This window comes from Peromyscus californicus, unplaced genomic scaffold (assembly GCF_007827085.1).
Source record: "Peromyscus californicus insignis strain IS unplaced genomic scaffold, ASM782708v3 Scaffold_14__1_contigs__length_90479793_seg_2, whole genome shotgun sequence".
Classification (NCBI taxonomy): Eukaryota; Metazoa; Chordata; class Mammalia; order Rodentia; family Cricetidae; genus Peromyscus; species Peromyscus californicus.
In genome coordinates, this window is record NW_026294436.1 from 19,937,518 (window position 1) to 19,958,142 (window position 20,625).

Below are 20,625 nucleotides of genomic sequence, written 5' to 3' on the forward strand. Positions count from 1 at the left end.
AAAAACAAAGCAAAGCAAAAAACCAAAGCCAAACAAACAAACAAACAAAAAACAATGACGAGCATGTTTTCAAAGAGAGGGGCCAGGTTGGGTGTGGGGGCACATGGCTTTAATCTTAGCACTAAGGAGGCCAAGGCAAGTAGATCTCTATGAATTTAAGGCCAGCCTGGTCTCCATAGTGAGTTCCAGACTAGCGAGTAGAGACCCTGTCTAAAAAAAGCAAAAGGGCGGGACACCATTCCAATTCTTCCTACACTCTCTACCAAAACCAGTGAGAAAACCCAGGCCTGCCCAGACCCTTGTCTTTCCATATCCAGTCCAAGCTGTTCAGAGAAGGTGGGCCAGAAAGGGCCTTAGGAGTGTTAGTTCCCAACAGGCCTGTATCTTTAAGTAGCCATTTGTGTGGGGAATGTGGAAGGACAGAGTTAATGATTTACCAGAGGTTCCTTCACTGTTGCCAAGGGTCAGCTTCCCGGGAACATGCCCAGGATCGGTCCTCTGGGCTCACTACCAGCCAGCTGATCAGGAAGGCCCCCCAGTGGACTGAAGCATGATCTCCATCACCGAGTGGCAGAGTGAGTGGAGTGGCTGGGGGGGAGGCGCATGTGGGGCTATAGAGGGGGTCCCTGCTAGGGTGAGTGAACACGTGCTCTTCCCAACCGGGCTCTTCCGCTGGGATCTATAGATGTGACCTCTGGAACCAGCAGTTGGAAGCTGCTGTATTGGCATCCTCAAAGGATCAGAGTCAGGGCAAGTGTGACCTCTGCCTTGTAGAGGGTGGGGCCAGCCCAGGCACTCAGGCCATCAGACGGAACTTCACGAGGCAGGCTGAGCCCCTCTCACCCATAGTTCTGAAAAACTAGGATGCCTCTGCCCGTTCAGACATCTCCCCAAACCTTCAAGGTCTCCTGTGGCCCTGGGTCTGCAGCCTCAGTCCAAACATCCCTACTTCTTCTTTGGGGGAGTCGGGAGACAGCAACCCACTGCCTGGGAAGAGTGGGTCGGCTATGGGGAGGAGAGAGCCGTAGGTTTCACTGGGTGGATGGTTTAGCCTCTGAGCCAACGTTCTCCTCAGGGAACCTATGGTAACTATCTGCTGTATGCCAAGCCCTGTGCCAACACAGGACACGATACTAAGAGTAAGACAGGTTTGCCTCCTGTGTGGAGCAAGTCATAGGGTGGTAAGAGCCCCCTCCCACCCTAAAGCAAAAATAAAGGAGCCATGAGCTTGAAGAGCATGCGGGCTTGTACGCACGTGTGTGTGTGTGTGTGTGTGTGTGTGTGTGTGTGTGTGTGTGTGTGTTGGGGGGATTCATTTCCATTGGCCAGGAAAGGCTTTGCAGGAAAAGGCCCTGATGCCGACGACTACAGGAAACGAGAAGGTAGGCCATGCAGCCATCTGCAGGAGAATGTTCCAGGAAGAGGGAACAACCAGCACGAAGGCCCTGAGGCATTATACCCATGGGGTGTGTGTGTGTGTGTGTGTGTGTGTGTGTGTCCCAACAAAGAGGTTGGTGTGGCTGGAACATCAGAGGTGGAAAGGAGAGCTTGGGTAAGGGAAGTCCCCGAAAGCCAGCCCATGGTGGACCACTGTATAGACGGGAAAGTTTGGAAGGCACTCTATATGAGGAGTGTGACCTCTTTGCATTTTAAAAGCTCACTCTGGTTGCTGGAATTCTCAGGAATACACTGTAGAGGGCAGGGTAGCAATGAAGAGGCCTTTCTGAGGAGAGGAGGCAGGAGACAGAGCGTGGGCAGTGCAGAAATAGGAAGTGGTCCTGTGTGATGTTTGGGGGAATTTGCTGGAAGACGGGATGTGAGATATGAAGGGATGAAGAGTCAAGACTATCTCCCTGGTACCTGGGGAGTGGATTGGAAAGTGGATGTGGAAGTGGGAAGCAGGAGCCAGATGTGCATAGTCTGGGTATGTTTGTCTCAGACATCCGGGTTAGACCTCAGGCAGAGTAGAGGGTATAGGTCTGAACTTGAAGAGAGAGACTTGTCCAGCAAGAGAAATCTGGGAGTCAACAACATGTGTATAGCTGGTGTTTAAGCCACGGGAGTCCCCGGATCCCTGGAGCACAGCCTCTCAGCCTTCCCACTCCCTGAGTGTTTGGGCACAGATGATACTGTCGTGGAAACTGTCCTGGGCACTATGGAATTTTAGCAGTACCTCTGGCCACCCACCAGGTGACAGTAGCCAACCCTCCACTACCTTGTGACCATCAAAGTATCTCCACATCATCCCATACCTCCTCAAAACTGCCCCCTCAGCATGCCCACCTTGCAACCCAGGGATCCCGGGATTCCTGAGCCCACTGGCATGCTGACGTGTTATTAAGCTCATCAGCCTTCAAGTGTGATAACACGCTCTTACTAACTGTGACAAGTCCTGTGAAGAACGATGCTTAGTCCTGTGAGAGAGAGAAATGACAGAACCAGATTGATGCCAGAGCACAGAGGCTGGGGACAGGCTTCCCTGAGGAGCTGGCATTTAAAACCATGAGGAGAGTGTTCCACACCAAGAAACCTCATACACCAAGGTCCTGGGGCAGGAAAGTATGGGCATCATAGAAAGTCAAAGGCTGTAAGAGCAGTGTGGTGGGCTTGAGACAAAGTGGAAGGAGAAGTTTGAGCTCCCCCTCCCCCCACAGGATCTATAATGAATGCACATATAGAAAATGCACATATAGAAAAGGGTCCCTGATTCATTCCAAGTGAGTGGAATGATCAGGATGCTATATGGTCGGTTGGTCCGTTTTCAGTCCTTGAGCATTGTATGGAAGAGGGTTGGAGATGGGCGTAGTGAAAAGCAGGAAACGTGACTAACGGAGGCTGTGCAGGGGGTGGGGCGGGGGAAGAGGGGTGTCCAGGAGAGAGAAGAGGGTGGCTAAGCGTGGCAGTTTTTGGATGCTTCTGGAAGCAGCTGCCTGAGACTTACGCGTGGATTAGACAGGAGGGTGGCAGCCGCCTCAGCTGACTTGGCAGACAGTGGCAGTGGAGCGGCTCTCACAGGAGGTGCAGGATAAAGAAAGGAAGGCTGATCGCAGCTTGGGACCAGCGGCATGCAGAGTGCCAGAGAGAAAAGCAAGCCAACAGCCAAGCAAGCAGTGGGATCGCGTGCGTCCTGGGCGAGAGAGATAAATGTAGACATTGTCGGCACACAGGCAGCATTTAAAAACACAGGAAGGCGTGTGAACACAGAGTGAGGAGAGACAGGAGCTGGGCCCAAACCCTGAGCGAGCCAAATCATAAAAGAAAGAAAGTAGGTGCTGGCGGGGGTCACTGGAAGTGCGAGACTGCTAGCCAACCGGAAGAAAATCAGAAAGAATCCTGGGAGTCAGGAGAGGAGATTTCAACCAGGGGGTGGCCTGCTGTTCACTGCCAAGGACGGACACCTGCTTGGAGATTTGGTTACCTGAAGGTTATTAATGGCCAAAGCAAGAACACTTTGTGCAAAAATGGCTAATGCCACATTTCAGAGTTTCCACTGGATTCAAGGCCTAGGTGGGCAGTGTACCCCCTCAGGGTTCAGTTTGGTTTGTGACGTGCAGTTAACCGCAGCCCCTTCAAATGGTTATGTCAAGTTAAGATGTGACCTGTGCCCGATATGGCATGAGCACCAGCTATCCACCACTATTGTCAACTCCCTTCTTCTTCTCCAACTGTCCTGTCTGAAAGTCATTTGACAGAACAGGAAGGGGTACTCAAAGTGGGGTGCGAGAGCCCCAGCCTGTGGGCAGAGCAGGTAGCCAAGATGGGGTGAGGAGGGTGTTCCCATGGGGTAGAGGCAGGGCTCTTATACAGGAGGGTCCACTGTGTCACCTGAAGAGTAAAGGTACTTCATCGGAGGTAACCAGGCTAGAAGCAGATTCGCCCCCAGGCTGCCGTAAGTGTACACGGTAACATCTGGCCGGTAGCTCTGCCAGTGAATTCTTGTCAAGAGAAAGTCTTAGACACACCCTATGAAGGGACCACCTACAAAATAACTGGCCTGCATCTTCCAAAGGTCAAGGTCATGTTGAGTACCGATTGTGGAAATATTCCAGACAGGCACACGTCTTTAAAGATGGCACGTGCTGATGAGCGGTGTTCTTTTCCTATGAATGTTGTCACGGGCACGCACGGGTAAAGCTTGAGTGGGGTCTGAGGGCTAGACGATAGAAACACATGTGTTCGTTTTCTGTTCCACATCTGTATCTTGTCTGTCTGAAGGGGAAGGGAAGGACACTCCTAATAGCTCAGGGGTGACACCTACTTGCAAGTAGGTGAGGACCCAAGAGTCTTAATAGAGTACTTAGAAATTTTGGTACATTCATGACTGTAAAAAGAAAAGGACCACAGCTGTCTCACACTTGTAGCCCTAGCTACTTGGAAGGCTGAGGCAGGAAGATCACAGGAATTGGAGAAGAAGAATGAGGAATTTGAGAAACAATTGATAGATTACTCCTTACACAGGCGTGGGCCAAAGAGACCTATCCACCTGCCCCAGAAGACAATGCCCTGTAGAAAAAAAAAAAAAAGACACTGAAGCTGGCTTTGCATTCTGAAAAGCTGTGCCTTGGTCACCTGGCTTTGGCCTGTCCCCAAGGGCTGCAGGCTGGGGGCTCCTTCCGGCAACAGTTTGGGAACTTCGGGACCTAAGGGCCTGAGGCTGGAGAGTTGAGACTCAGACTGGAGATGACACTGGACGTAGAGAGACCCAAAACTGGACAATCTGAAGCCAGGGGAGGTCTCTACCCTTGCTCTGTAGTGCCCTGGAGCCAGGCCTTACTCTCTGCTTGCTGCTTTGTGACTTCTGCAGCAGGGGGCGCACTGTGACCTCTGTCTGGATCATGCATGATCACCTGCGAGCGCGTCTGGCATGCCTGTGTATCTATCTGTATGACATGCCCACCCAAATGCACTGTCTTCTCTGCATGGCTGCTATCCTGAAAGGAACTTCAGATGCAAGCCCCCCTCCCCAGATTTGACTGAATCACTGAACTATAGCAGGAGCAAAAAATGGGGGACGTTTTGAAGCCGTGTGTGGGAAAACACACTTCCTGACACGTGTTTGTGAGCTTGTGTGTGACGCTGAATGCCAGAAGCAACTAAAGGTAGCCTTTTTAAAAAGGCTGATCCCAACAGAGGAAAATTCTGGAACTGCACCAACCTGTGAAGAAGAGCACAGAACAAACCTGAGCATGGTACAAATCACTGTTTGAAAAGTCTAACCAAAAAATGAGCTGCACTCAGTGGGAGACACCTGTAATCCCAGCACTGGGGAGGCTGAGGCAGGGGGACATTCCTGGGCTACAAAGTAGCAGTAAATCTCAAAATCTCCTAAGTAATTGTAGTGCATATATGAGAAGATGCCGAGAGTATTTGGTTGGTTGGTTTAGGTTTTTTGAGACAAAGTTTCACTCTATAGCTCAGACTGATCTCAGACCTGCGTAACTCTCGACCTTTGCCTCCTAAGGCTGGGGTTGCGGCATGCACCACCACACTGGACATTGTATCAGCATTTCACTCTGTAGCCCAAGCTGATCTTGAACTCACAATCCTCCTGCCTTGGCCTCCTGAGGTGCAGGCACACACCACTGAGCAGGGCATGAATTCTCATCTGGCTGTGCCTGTGGGTCACTTTGGATTCTTCCAATCTCAGGACCCTTGCCACAAGGAGTGTCCTCATATTGGTTCTCAGAATCTTGATAGGGACCCAAAATGGTCCTGGGTGCCTCTAATGACATCAGCACACATCTTCGGGCTCACTCAGGGGGTGAGAAGAGGGCCACTGCTGTGGCTGGTTAGTGTAATCAATCCCATCACTCCTGGCCTCCGCTTCCATGAGGACGGCTCCACGTCTAAAAGCCTCTCGTGGCCTCCTGACTCAAGTTCCTCTTTCTCTAAGAAAGCAAGCAGCAGTGAATCACGGTCAGAGTGTGTGGACCGGAGAGCCAGGCTCTGCTGTCCTTCCAGAAAGACATACAAAGCAAATCTGAGAAACTTAGGTTCTTTGCAAGACAAACAAACAAACCCGAGTCTGTTCACAAGGGTGCACAGGACGGGCATACAGATATTTTAACAGTACAAAACAAATAGCAAAACCATGTTCATATCCCACGTAGAGGGAAGGGTATCTTATGAGACTGGAGTCATGATGTATCTTTTTCTGGCCAGTGTAAGGAGATAGCAGACTCTTGTTGTTATTGTTTTCAGGCAGAGTCTCTCTGTGTAGCCCTGGCTGTTCTGGAACTCACTCTGTACACCAGCCTGTAATCCACAGAGATCTGCCTGCCTCTGCCTCCCGAGTGCTGGGATTAAAGGCGTGCTCCACCATACCCAACTGATAGTATATTTGTATAACATTATATATAATATTTTATAACAAGTACACGAACTTAAAGCATGCCTTCCCAGCTATGCAGAAGGCTGAGATGGGAAGATTGCAAGTTTAAGGCCAACCTAGGCTACAAACCATGACCCTGATTTGGGGAGGAAGTTGGATGCAGCACTAGCATAGAACACTTGTCTATCATGTGGAGTACAGCCCTGGATTCAACTCTCACTACTGCAACAAATCCCAAGCATCTTTATCATTCACATTAAAGAAATGTGGTACAGTCTTCCACAAAGCTCCCATCTGCAAAGCTGTAGTGGGTGGATACCTTATCTCCTAGGGTAGAAACATCATACATTGTGGAAATAGAACACAGCAATTCTATGGCCCCAAGGGTATTGTATTCTGCCAAGCTGTCCCTGGTGCTAAGAAGTTTAATTTGGGCCAGAACTATTGGGCATGGAAGGAGGCATTAAGCACAGACATATCATGAAGGCCTGTCAGAAACCTGAGATCCCACCTCAAAAAACAAACAAACAAACAAACAAACAAAATCACAGTGTGATATGAGATTGTGAGCATGGCTGCTATCAAAAACATTAAAATTGGGGTTGGGGGCCAGGCGGTGGTGGCGCACGCCTTTAATCCCAGCACTCGGGAGGCAGAGGCAGGCGGATCTCTGTGAATTCGAGGCCAGCCTGGGCTACCAAGTGAGTTCCAGGAAAGGCGCAAAGCTACACAGAGAAACCCTGTCTCAAAAAACCAAAAAAAAAAAAAAAAAAAAAAAAAAAAAAAAAAAATTGGGGTTGGTGGGATGGCTCAGCAGTTAAGAGTGTTCGCTGCTCTTCCAGAGGACCCATGTCCGAGCCCCTATACCAGGAGGCTCATAACTGCCTGGGACTCCAGCTTCAGGGTACCTGACAGCCTCTTCTGGCCTCTGCAAGCACCCACACACATGACATGCAAACACACAACACACAGACACACATACATACACATAAATGAAAATAAAACTAAAAATATTTTTTAAATCAAGTTTTGCCAAGGATGTGGGATGTCTCGTGCCCTGGGGACAGGAAAGGGAAAGGAACGAGCCACTCTGGAAAATAGCTCTGTAGCTTCTCAAATGTCAGCGAGAGAAATTAGCATGTGGCCCAGAAACCCCACTTCTGGATATAAACCAAGAGATCTGAAAGCAGGATATTTTTATTTGTTTGTTTGTTGAGATGGGTGCTCTGTAGCCCACCATGATCTCAAATAGACAAGGATGATATGGACTCATGATTCTCCTGCCTCCACCTCCCAAATACTGGGATACTACAGACCTGCATTGACATGCTCAGCTTTGAAACCAGGATCTCAAAGAGGGGTGTGTGTGTGTGTGTGTGTGTGTGTGTGTGTGTGTGTGTGTGTGTGTGTTTAATGGCACTTCAAATGGAAGTAACTTTTTTATGTTTTATTTTCTTTATTTTTATTTTCTGTCCATTGTTTTTCTGGCTGTCTGTATGTCTGTGTGAGGGTGTCAGATCCCCTGGAGCTGGAGTTACAGACAGTGGTGAGCTGCCATGTGGGTGCTGGGAACTGAACCCGAGTCCTCTGGAAGAGCAACCAGTGTTCTTAATCTCTGAGCCATCTCTCCAGTCCAATTTTTAATTTAGCCTAAAAAAAAAAAAGCAACATAATGAACGGTCATTTGTTGCCTATCACAGTGGCAGAGAGTCAAATTCACATTTCCATATGAGATGAGACGGACTTCAGACCAAACAACCACGTGTCCTGTCCATTATTTCTGAAGAAAATGGTCGGAAGTACACACCACAGGCCAGAGTACAGCCCTTGACTAATCAGATGCCCTAAGTGCCCCACACTTTCGCCTGCTGCTCATTGGTTTTGTTAACTCCCGTGCTCTTCAGTGCTCTTCGATGACACCCACAGGACATTGCTAATGGGTAGGGACACTGTTAGTGGCGGTCGACCCTGGCAGCCAATGACTCCACTGAGTTGAAGTTAGAGGAGACTAGAGGGTGAGGGGGCACCTAGCCCCCGCCCCCCAGGATAGGTGAGCGTCTTCCTAACTGATGGCTTCTATTTTCCCAGTCACTTGGGGCAGGTCAGCACTGAGGGCTGAGGAGAGAGGAGAGGGCACAGAGGAATCCGGGAGCCAGCCAGGGCCTGGAGCTCACAGTCTCGAGCTTTCAGGCACTTCTCTCTCCTCGCTGGGTACGGCCCCAGAGCTCTCAGCCGCAGGAAAGAATAGGCAGGTGATTGAGTTCTGTCGGAGGGTCAATCCTGAGAACAACTTGCTGCAGGCACAGGGAGAAGCTGCCCTGACAAAATGTGAGGGCCAAGCTTCCCAGGAACCCAACAGCTCCTGCCCATCTTCCTCCCCCTGAGAGCCTACACATGACCCATGAGCTCGCCTTGCTTCTTGCAGAGATTGGTGTGGGCATCACCGGCTTCGGCGTCTTCTTCATCCTCTTTGGGATACTCCTGTACTTCGACTCCGTACTCCTGGCTTTCGGCAATGTGAGTCCCCCGGCACTAGGTACCACTCCTTGATGGCCAGGAGGGTCAGCCCCGAGTTCATTCAGATCATCGTTGTTCAGGGGGGATGAGGACTTGGTGGGGGGCGGACGACAGCAGGGTCTGTGGACACGGAGAACCTGAAATGATTACACCAAGCTCTAGGTGAGGTCCTGGTGGTCCCATGGTGAATTAGACCCTGTCCCCACCACTGAATCCCTGCATTTAGGGACAAGGATGTAACCCACGCCTCCACGGCAGCAGAGGCTGTGAGGAAAGCCAGAGTAAGGTGAATGCTTCGTTATGAAACAAGGACTGAGAGGAAGGAGTGGACCAAAGACAGCTGGGAAGGAAATGGAGTGGTTGGGACGTTGAAAGAAAAGGCATGGGGGAGGTGTGGGTGGGGCAAGGGACTGCTAGAAGGAAGAGTTCAATTCTGTGGGAGCCTGGGCCCATAAAGTGACCACTAGGAACCATGTTGAAGGCCCTGGCAGAACCACACAGGGGTCACCTTTCAGGGACTTTGGGTACCAACATCTTGTCTGTAAAAGGAGAGGATCTCACTCCACAGCAGCCTCCCCGGGGGGTCTATATGAGGAGCTTGGAGCTGAGGAACTGAGTGGGAAGCGAAAGACCTTCAAGTCCATCCCTCCGCCTTAGGACATTTCTATTCTCTACTAGATAGAGTCATTTCTAGCTCTGGGATTCTGCCCCACTCCTGGGACACACACACACACACACCCCGGACACGTACACACACCATTACACACACATACACACCATCACACACACACACACACACACACACACACACACACACACACACGGAGACACATACATACCGTGACACACACACACACCGTGACACACACACACACACACACACACACACACACACACACACACCCCGGACACGCACACACACCATTACACACACATACACACCATCACACACACACACACACACGCACACACACACACACACACACACGGAGACACATACATACCGTGACACCCCCCCCCCACACACACACACCATCACACACACACACACACGTACACCCCGAGACACACACCACACACCACACACACACACACCGAGCCCCGGGGATGGGGTGGAACTTGCTCTCCCTGTCCTCACTCCCCTGGGCCTGCAGCTGCTGTTCCTGACCGGCCTCTCCCTCATCATCGGCCTGAGGAGGACGTTTTCCTTCTTCTTTCAACGACACAAGCTCAAGGGGACCAGCTTCTTCCTGGGGGGTGTAGCCATCGTGTTGCTGCGCTGGCCGCTGCTGGGCATGCTCCTGGAGGCCTACGGATTTGTTAGCCTCTTCAAGTGAGTACCATCTCCCTCGGCCTCAGTATACTGGGGTTTAGGGAGCAATGGCCTGGCCAAGATTCAAATCTCTGAATCTCCTTATTCATCCAGGACACTAGGGGTTCACTTCCCAGCCTGGCTGCCTCCAGGCCCTGTGAACCATCAGGCATCCATGCCATCAGGCCTGGCCAGCTTGAAAAGCGAAGGAAGCCTCGGCGGCAGGGGGATGCTGAGACACAAGGCTGTGCCCACATGAACACAACCTCCAGCCGCCATCCATGCCAGGGGCTTAGCCACTAGTGCAGATGTTCCCCACCCCATCTAGCAAAGAGAGGGCATCAGGCCAGGATAAATAATCATGAGCGTAACTCACAAAAATGCCCTTTGAGCTTGGCTGTTTGTGAGGCCCTATGACGTAGGTACCAATACTGCTAAGCACATTTGAAGACTGGCCATGGGTTCAGAGAATTTGTTCAGGGATTTGTTCAGAGTGTACAGTGTCAGTGAGAGGCAGAGCCACTATGCGTCTGTAAGACCCCTGAGCTCAGCCCGAGGTTCTCGGTCACTTTACTCTGCTGCTTCTTTCAACAGACCCCAGAACATGTCTGTCCCCAGGGCCCAAGGGCTGCTCTCCCAGGAGCCAAAGTCTGAGCCTTTGAGTAGGGGACATCAGCCTTACTACCTTCCTCCTCCCCTCCTGGGCCACCACTGACCCCGGTCCTCTCTTCCATTCCTAGGGGCTTTTTCCCTGTGGCCTTTGGATTCCTGGGCAGTGTTTCTAACATCCCCTTCCTGAGCACCGTGAGTAGATGGAGTCTGGGCTTGGCAGTGGTGTCTGGGGTGGGAGAGGGCACGGAACAGGTTAAAGTGGCCTCCTAAGTGCAGCAGACCCCTTGCCTTACCCTGCCCCACCCATACCCTCTGAGACACACCCACCCCAGGTTCACTGCCCTCCCCTCCCTGCTCCTTCTCCACTTGATAAGATCCAAAGCGAGGGCCCTGTAGGCTGGAGTGGCTAAGGTGTGGGTGGGGAGGAGGCAGTCATGAACAGCTCCCCAGCCCAAGAAATGAAAACTCTAGGTGACCCAGACACTGTGTGCTTCTGGGACACGTGATTAAGTCTGGGCCATGGGCATGTACAACAGCTGGTGACATCAGGTAAAGCAGGGAGTGGAGCCTGTTCTGGGCCCACACCTACCTCTGAAATGCCTGACATGCACACTGAGACACCCAGGAAGGGGACCAGAACCCCACATCTTGCAGCGCCTGCCAGCTGGGCACACCCCACCGCCACTGGCCACGTGTAGTGCAGCATAGCCCCGCATCTCAAGGCCAGCTGGGTAATAGCCTGGATATTGAGTCTGCTTCCCACTCTTTGTCTGGAATAATGATTCTTGGCTCCCACAGCTGTCGCAGAAATTTCAAGGCTCCAGCTCAATGGTCTGAACCGTCGAGATGCGCTCCTTGAACTTGGATGGTTGGTGGAGGGGCTGGAAGTGGAATGGGGGTTATTCTCATGAGCCCCCCTCCCCAGCACTGACTTACTTCCCATCACACTCGGGAAGATGGAACTGATTGATCTTAAACCCCCAAGTTATCTCAAGACGCTGCCAGGAGTAGAGATCCTGACCTTGACACCCAGCGGAGGCTGGAAGCAACTTTCCCAACCCGAATTTATACAGGGGAGTGAAGATTAAATTCTCAAGCTGTGAATGTGTCTGAGATTTGGGGTTGATGTCTCCAGTCCAGGGTATCCAGTCCAGCCCTAGGTTGTATTTGCAATCACTTCCCACCCTGACACTATAAGGTATAATTGCAACCTCTAAGAGTCAGACCCTGCAATTGGTATAATTTTCATGCTGGTATTTAACATCCTAAAGGGTCTGATATGATTCTAAGCTTCAGTTAACATTAGGCAAGCAATGGAAACTAACCCACACCGCACCAGGAAGAGTATCTCAGCCCGAGGTGGCCACTCCACACAGGACACAGGACACAGCAGGTAGAGTTGGTGCAGAAACCACCTTCTGTTTGGGGGTGGATGGTGCCATTGCCTTCAGAGAATCCAGCCTCACAGCCAAGCTGGTCCTTGTTCTGGGGAAGCCCCTTGTCTCATGGTAAAAGAGTTTTTCTTTGTTTTGTTTTTCTGAGACAAGGTTGGCCTGGAACTCTCGATCATCCTGCTTCAAGTGTCTGATTATATATATTAGGGATTATATATATGATGCACCATCCAGGCTTAAAAGGAGTAGACTGAAGAAAGGCACAGGCCAGGCTTTGGTGGCACACACTTTGAATCCCAGTACTTGGGAAGCGGAATCAAACGGATCTCTTGTGGGTTCAAGGTCAGCCAAGGCTGCAGTGAGACTCTGTCTAAAATAAAATAACAAACAAACAAACAACAAAACCCTTAAGGGAAGAAGGGGGGGATCAGAGTCATGGTGAGCATCCATTGAGCTCCTTCCTCTATTTGCCTGGCAGCGGAGTAGGTGCTAGGGGGTACCAATGGAGGCTGCCCTCGCCCTTCAGGCACCCAGTGCCGCCCACTCTCCGAATCTGCTTTCTCAAGGCCAGCTTGGCAGCATCAAGTACAAAATAGGTATGCCCTCTCCCTCTCTTCCTTCTGAAGTATTATTATAATTTGGGAGTGGGGGCGGGGCAAGGTCTCACCACGTAGAACAGGCTGTCTGCAAACTCGTAGGTCCAGCTGCCTCTGCCACCCAAGTGCTGGGGGTGGATGTGCCACTATGCCGGCCACGTTTTGATTTTTTGAGACAATATCTCAACTCTGTCACCCAGCCTGGCTTGGAACTCTCTGCACATCCCAGACTGACTTCAGACTTACCATCCTTCTGCCTCAGGCACCCAGGAGGTAGAATTCCATGGATGGGCCGCTAGGGCCAGCTTTACTCTCCTTCCTTACAGCCTGCTGCCTACATAACTGTCCGGCACATCTGACCATGCCCTAGCTCATGCATGTCACACAACATGTCATGCAGGAGCTCAGGAATTAAGGGGAAAAGGAGGAGAGGAGACCCCCCCCAGCCCCGCCCCCACTCTCAATTCACAGCACAGGAGCCACCCCTGACGGAGGCCGATCTGACCTGGCTTTCTCTCTGAGAGGGCAGCATGTGGGCATTGAGGAGCCTCTGGGTCAGGCTGTGCCCTTCCCCTCCTCCTCCAGCCTGTGTCTTTTATTCACTTTGTGTGTGTGTGTGTGTGTGTGTGTGTGTGTGTGTGTGTGTGTGTGTGTGTGTTGGCAGAGAGGGACAAGACATTTCACACACACTCCTCAGTCACTTTCTCTTCATTGTTTGGGGCAGAATGAGTCTCCAGCTGCAAGGGAGCGGGTGTCAAGAGGATGGAGATGATGGAAGAATTAGTGAGCTTGTGAGAGCAGCCTTGGACGGTTGCTGGGGGCGAGCAAATGGATGGCTCCAGCCAGGAGGCGGAAGCCAGCGGCGGGGCGTGGAGTTCCGAGGAGGGTCTGGGAGGGCAGAGGTGGGATTGTGCCTGGAGACGTCACCCACCTAGACTTCATAAAAGGGGCTGTGATCAGGGAGCCAGAGAGAGTGAACCCGGGAGCCAGTGGCTTCTCTTGGTGTGTTCCAACTACCCAAGTGGCAATTCTCCCTCCAGCCCTCAAGCCAGAACCCAGCCAAGGTAGGTACCCTGCTGACAGGATGCAGGACTGCCCGGACCCGGGGAGGGTCTGGGGAAGCAGACCTTCAACCCAAGGCCAGTTGAAGCACTGATCACTCCTGATTGACAGGCTGGCCAAATGATCCTGGAATGCCTGGCTGAATAAAATACGCTGGCCCGTGGTGTGTGTGTGTGTGTGTGTGTGTGTGTTCTTGTTGATTTTCAAACAGTTTAATTCTACTGCACACATCATGTGCCCTGTGGACTAAGCAGTTAATTAAGAGTTATCAGGGTCTGGGGTGTCTGTGGTATGTATTCGGGGTAATGTGTTGTACATTATTTTATGTATGTAGTATTATTTATTTATTTTGCTGTGCACGTGTGTGAGCAGAGTGCACATGTGGAAGTCAAGAGGGCACCTTTGGGGAGTTGGTATTCCCCTTTCATCACGTGGGCCCCGGGGGTCAGACTCAGATTGTCAAGCTTGATGGCCAGCACATTTATCTGCCGAGCCATCTCACCAGGCCCATGTCGGATGTTAGTGCGTTGGTGTGTGGTTTGTGTGTGGTATGTGTGTATATGTGGGGTGAGGTCGTGTTGGGGGCCGGCAGAGTTCTCCCATGGTACACACGGGAAGTGCTGTCCATGATGGGACGGAGTACTACAGGGACGGACATCAGGATCACCAACCTCCCGCCTGATAACCCCTCCCCCACTTCCTCACCTCCCCCCCTGCTCTGTTCAGAGAAGCCAGGAGGCCCCATCTTCAGAGCACATACATTCCTGCCTTCCTCAGGCCCCTTTGGGATAGAACTTGGGATGGTTTTCTCTCCGTATGAAGCTCTAGCTTTGTATCCAGCAGCCCCTATACCCAGCCCTGCCTACCGGTCCAGCACCCTGGCGCCAGTCCAGACAGATCCCCTGAGGTGGGAATCTGGCACACGCTTGCTCAGGTGCCGCCACCGCCTGGAGCCTCCAGGTTGGGCTTCCCTGCGTTTTAACATGTGTCTGGTGTTGTTTTGAAATGATCCACTTGTCTAAGGTGCCTACGAGTCAACTTCTTACACTAGGCTTGAGATCAGCAGTACCCTGGGTCGGCACCCTCAGCACCCCAGCACCTAGCACAGTCCTAGTCTGTCATTCCCGGCAGTGCCTTCCAAACACTAGCCCTTAGAACTAAGGCTCTTCCTAGTGGATTTGGTCTCTACTCCATGTTCTATTCAGGCCTTAGGGCAGCTGCAGAATGTATCTGGCTTTCAGGGTGTCACAGAATCAGTCTTAGTAGCCATCTGATCAGGCAGCTGGTGGCCTAGAGATGGGCGTGGCCTACTCAGGATTCATGGGATGAGGGAAAAGTTGGAGTATTTCAAGTCAGGATTCTTACCCTCCGCACCATGAGTGAGTCTGCAGTTGGACTGGGGGTGGGGTGGGGCGGTTGTAGGGGGCATAGTGGCGGGATGCATGGTGCTGAGAAACCACTCCTAACACTTGGTCACAATGACACTCCTCACCCCGTCCTTCGACAGAAGCCCAGGTTCAACCTGCTGTGGCACCAGCCTCCTGGGCACTTTGTAAGGACCCATTTGTGGGACAGTTTCAAAGTGCCTGATGACTTCTTCAAAGGGAAATTGGACTTGCGAGCTGGAGAAGTGGGGTGGAATGGGGAGCAGGGGAGGAGAGAGGCGGAGAGGCTAGATGAGGGTCAGGCTGCACAGCTCCTATCTCAGCAGTCAAACGGATGAGGCCAATTTAGCTGACGACCTCCCAGAGCCCATGAGAATAGAGGCAACTGATGGGCTAGACGAGAGAAAGGCTTTTCCCGTCCTGAATTATAGGCAATAAGACAATTTGGTGATGGTCTCCAAGGCTGCGGAGAGCTTTGAGAATGTGCAAGATGATTGCCTCTTTCTTCCTTTTTTCCTGGAAGAGATACGGAATTGGGTTTCTATTATAGCAGCAGGGCCAGGGCCAGACTGAGGAAGGCATGTCCTACCTGGGAGAGCTGAGCACATAAAGCATATTTGCACGGACCCCAGCACAAAAGGGAGAAGGGCTTGATCCTAGACTCCCAAGAGAATAGTTGAACCTCAGAGCACACTCCTGCGTGACCTCATCTACCTCCCCTCCCTGGTCACCCCCGAGCATGGCACCTACATCCTTCTCCAGCAAACCTACGACCCACAACCCCCTACTCCCCATTGTCCAGCATAAACAGCTCACTCCTTCCACCAAATCTGACCCTTCCTTTTCATCCGTCCGTCCGTCCGTCCGTCCGTCCGTCCTCCCTTCCTCCCTCGCTCCTTCAGTCCTGGTCCCTGTGGCCTTGTTTCAGGTTTATCCCTCCACAGGTCATCTCTGGTCACAGGGCTTTTCTCCTCCCCCCAGGATCTCTCTCCGACCTAGGCTCTGGCACACTGCTAACTCTGACCTGGTCTTTATTGCCTCTCTCTGTCTCACTCAGCCTCTGGACACCTTGTGGACCTGCCTCTTCCTGCCAGAATGACCTCATTGGCTTCTTGGCAGCTGCTGCTTCTCCTCTGTGTCCCCACCTTTGGGGAGCCGCCGGCAAAGGTGGCACCTGGACCCACAGGTACGCACGGTCCAGGAAGAGGGGCGCGAGAGTCATTGCACATGAGACTTAGCCTATTTCTCAGACCGTAGCCAGGCAGCTGACAGGAGTTTAATGACGGCACTTCGTGGATAGCTGGGGCTGGCCCTGGTCCCGTCTGCTGTGAGCACGGGAGGCTCAGGAGCCTATTAACCCCAGCCGCTTTGTGACGGTCTCCTGCTGTGCTCTCTGCTCTATCCCAAGCACTTCTCTGTGTGGAGGCTGGGAAGGAGCTGAATGTGTAAGCGACTTTTATCTGTGACCTCACATCCCTTAAGGGGGGTTGAAAACAAAACAATGAGAAACAAAAACCTCAACAGACAGACCTTGACGCCTATCAACCTCCTGAGTTCACCGGGGGAACTGATGAGCTCCGGGAAACTGAAGTCCATAGAGGCACTGTACCCCCAAGTTATTCAGCCAAATGCTGACGAATCCCAGCAGGTGCCGGGGTACCCCAAGAGCATGGCTGCTGAGTCACAGCATGAGTTTGAATTATCCTTGGTGGTCTGCTTTCTGTACATATTAGAGCTTGCTCAGCCTCTCTGGACCTCAGATCTCAGGCATGGAATGCAGGACACCCCCTGCGAATCTGACATCACTGTACATAACCAAATCAAAGGGAACAGGGCCCCAGATACCTCACCAACGGTGTCATCATTCCAGGGCAAGGAATAACCCCACCACTGTCCAGGGACATTGGCTATTGGCTCTGTCTGGCCACACAGTATATCCTGTGTATGGAACTGAGATCTCTCCCACACCAGTTACCCAGAGAAGGTAGGAGAGGCCTCCCAGATGGTTATTATTAATCTTGGACCATGGCCACACTCGAGGAGCCAAGCTCAATGCCATCCTCCGCCCCAACACCCACTCACACCAGGCCTCGTTGCTACTAACTCGCTATAATTGACTAGACTCATTGTGTGCTCTGAGCTACTTGCCCCTGTTTTACTGCCAAAGAGAGAGAGGGAGGGAGAGAGGGAAGGAGGTGGGGGGGAGAGAGAGAGAGAGAGAGAGAGAGAGAGAGAGAGAGTTTAATGAGCCTGGTCTGTGAAGTGTTTCCAGAGTGAGCCTTGTTAGCCTCCAGCAGGAAGAGAAGGCATTGCACCCGCCTGGGGGAGTTGTGCCTGCAAGGGCAAGGTAGGTAGATAATGTCTGGTCATCACCGAGTCTTGATACTGAATGTGGAGGTTTGCAATTGTCCTCAGCGACCAGGGTCAGGTCACAGGTGGGGGGGGGGGGCACAATGGCCTTGGCTCCACTTGATTGATTTCCGTTACTCCAACTTTTTCATTAGCTTTTATTTAATGAGCACTTATTGAGGCCCTACTATGTGCGACGTACTGTTTCAAGCATTCTGAAAGATAAATGGATTCCCCTCCCTCCCCTGCGCCCCAGGTGCTCCTGGGCCACTCAAACCCCAGATGCAGACACTCAGCTGAGGGACCAGGCGGAGAGCCCAGAAGACGGACAGAGCAGAGTGCCCCCCCCCCCTACATACTTTGGTTTTCTTGATTTCCAAACTCTCTGCTTCCTCAAAGGAGGTAGTTTAATCAAGTTGTTTCGGAGAATTTTGGCAAGCACTTGAAAGAGAAGCTATTGGAGGAGAGGGGAGGGGCAAACATCCCAATCGCTCTAATAAAGTAGCACTTTGGCTCCACACTGAGGTCAGAGCCCAGCTTCTGAGGTTGAGGACCCAGGGCCAGCCTCGGGAGGTCTGAGCCTGTGTCCAAAGCAAGCCTTGCTGCCCCAGCCTCACTTGCCTGTGCTCTCTGTCCTAGGCCAGCAGCCGGGACCCCAGGAACTCATCAATGCCTGGGAAAAGGGCCCGCGGTGCGCAGAGAGGAAACCTGGGGTTGCAGGGCTGCGAGCTCGCAGGACCTCGCCGTGCCCACCGGTGGAGAGCTCCGCGGGGCGCCAGCGGCCTCTGTGCGCCGCGGCTCGCAGTCGCCTGATCCCCGCACCCCGCGGGGCGGTGCTAGTGCAGCGGGAGAAGGACCTGTCAGCCTACAACTGGAACTCCTTCGGCCTGCGCTACGGCAGGAGGCAGGCGGCGCGGGCGGCGCGGGCGGCGCGGGGCTGAGTGCAGGGCGGCGGCGGCGCGGGAAGTGCAGCCTCTGCCCGCCGCCATGCAGGGCTGGGGTAGGGGACTTCTGGACTAGGGTAATAAAGCAATGCTGCTGTCTCACTGCTTGCGATTCCTCCCTGACATCTGCGAACAGTGCAGATGGGGCAGGTCCTCTTCTCTCTCAGTTGCCTCTTAGCTGACTTCAAGATGTCTCTGGTGCCAAAGTCGGTGCTTTTGAAACTAATAGTTAAGGGAGGCCCCGGCTGTTTCCGAGTCTGTTGCAACGCAATGCTTTGAAAATATAAAATAAAAAATTAAGGGGCGGAAGAAATGACTCGGCTGTTAAGAGCACTTGCGGCTTCTTCTAGAGGATTCGAGTTTGGTTCCCAACACTCAGTGGACACAGCCACCTGTAACTCCAGCTCCAAGGGATCTAAAGCCCTCTTCTGGCCTCTTGGGCACCTACCCTCACACACACACACACACACACACACACACACACACACACACACACACACATACCCTCAGACAGACAGACATGCATATACTAATTAAAAATTACCAAGTGAGTTCCAGGAAAGGCACAAAGCTACACAGAGAAACCCTGTCTCGAAAAATCAAATAAATAAATAAATAAATAAATAAATAAATAAATAAATAAATAAATAAATAAATAAATAAATAAAATCTTTACATTAAAAAATGAATTGCTGAAAAAATATAAAACCTAAAGAGGTGCCCAAACTGGATACCATTTGGACACTTCAGCAAGATAAAATTTTGTTCTTTTTAAAAATACATATCTATTAGAATGAAGTTGTTTGTTTTGAGACAGTTTCACTACGTAGCCCTGGCTGGCCTGGAACTCATTAGCTAGACCAGACTGGCTTGCAGAGATGGACCTGCCTCCACCTGTCAAGTGCTGGGATTAAAAGCTATGTCCACCACTTCCAAGCCCAGGCTCAGGTTTCTCTGAAATGTTCTGAAGCGGCCCTCCTCGGTCTGAGACTTCCCTTCTTTCCTGAGAGAAGTTTTGCCGCACACTTTGAATGGTGGTGGAGTGGGACACAGACTCATCAAGTTCCTTCCCTTCAATGTCCATGTATCAGTCCGTTGAACAGAATGACCTGCAAGCTAGTGCCAATCACTGCCCTGTTGGCAGCGGGTTAACTGTCACCTGAGCCCATCACCAGGCTTCTGCAGGGCTGCCTGGCCCCTGGGCATGGAGGTGAAAGGGATGTCAGGAGTATCCTTCTCTCCCAGGAAAGCTCTTTGCTTGGGACCACCCCAGCATGGGTATGTCTTTTTCCGGTCTTCATAGTCGCATGCTGAGGACCCAAAAGATCAATGACTCATGGAGTCCAAGCTTGTGACGGTGAGCTAATGGTTCCTCCTCCCCTCCCCCATCACAGCTGCACCTGCCAGCCTCTTTAAGATGACAAGGTTCTCATCTGAGTCAACTCCTGGGCCCCCCAACAGCTGGGGAGTAGAAATCTAGGTAGAAAAGGAGTAGAGCCTGTCATTAGGAAACCCCAGGAAATCTACCCTCCTGCCCACAAGATGCCACAGCCTAATCTGAGAGCTTTGGGGTTCCCTAGTCCACTTCCTCGGGGATTACAGGGTCTCCTCACCCCCATGCTGTAAAGCACCACAGTGTTCTGCTCATCACAGAAACCAGGAGAGCACAGGATGGAGGCAGAGCTGTGTTGCTATGGCAACACAATAGGCTGTCATGGGAACATGACAACTTGTCCCCATCCCCATCTTTATCCTTGAAATTGCCCTTCAGGAGCTGCTGTGAGCTTGTGTGGAAGCATGTCATGTCAGTATCGTGACACTGCTGATATTGGAAAGGGCGCCCCAATAGCGTGGGTGTGTTGCTGTACCTCATGGAAAGGAATCAACACAACACCTGTTCCCATGAGTGTTTTTTTTCCCTCACAGACTCCAGTCCTTTTTTTCTGGTGAAGCTTGTAGGTGATCAAAGACTATGCGTCCCTGAGCTCTGCTCTCAGCCCAGTGTTTATGAAACTCCTGTGGCTCCCTCTTCCCACCCCTTTGTTGTTGAGGCTAGGAGGATTGCCCCTTTAGAGGCAGGACAGTGCAGTGAGTTCTCTGCTATGAGAAGCAGGCCTCTCTGT

General features: G+C 51.8%; 2 protein-coding genes across 3 annotated transcripts; both read left to right on the forward strand.

The window, feature by feature from the left end:
• The first annotated feature begins 7,228 nt into the window (after positions 1–7,228).
• Golt1a (golgi transport 1A) lies at positions 7,229–13,172 on the forward strand. Its single transcript, XM_052736963.1, has 4 exons — positions 7,229–8,848; positions 10,003–10,181; positions 10,901–10,964; positions 11,571–13,172. The coding sequence occupies exons 1-4, from the start codon at positions 8,726–8,728 to the stop codon at positions 11,607–11,609; spliced, it is 405 nt and encodes a 134-aa protein (XP_052592923.1). The 5' UTR covers positions 7,229–8,725; the 3' UTR covers positions 11,610–13,172.
• Positions 13,173–13,431: 259 nt separating this feature from the next.
• Kiss1 (KiSS-1 metastasis suppressor) lies at positions 13,432–19,002 on the forward strand. Of its 2 annotated transcripts, XM_052736961.1 has the most exons (4): positions 13,432–13,826; positions 16,267–16,395; positions 17,080–17,193; positions 18,198–19,002. In XM_052736961.1, exons 1-4 carry the CDS (start codon positions 13,595–13,597, stop codon positions 18,497–18,499), a joined length of 777 nt encoding a protein of 258 aa, XP_052592921.1. In that variant the 5' UTR covers positions 13,432–13,594; the 3' UTR covers positions 18,500–19,002. The 2 variants fall into 2 exon arrangements, with proteins under 2 accessions (XP_052592921.1, XP_052592922.1); XM_052736962.1 differs by lacking the exon at positions 17,080–17,193 and having other exon boundaries at positions 18,198–18,998.
• Positions 19,003–20,625: the final 1,623 nt, after the last annotated feature.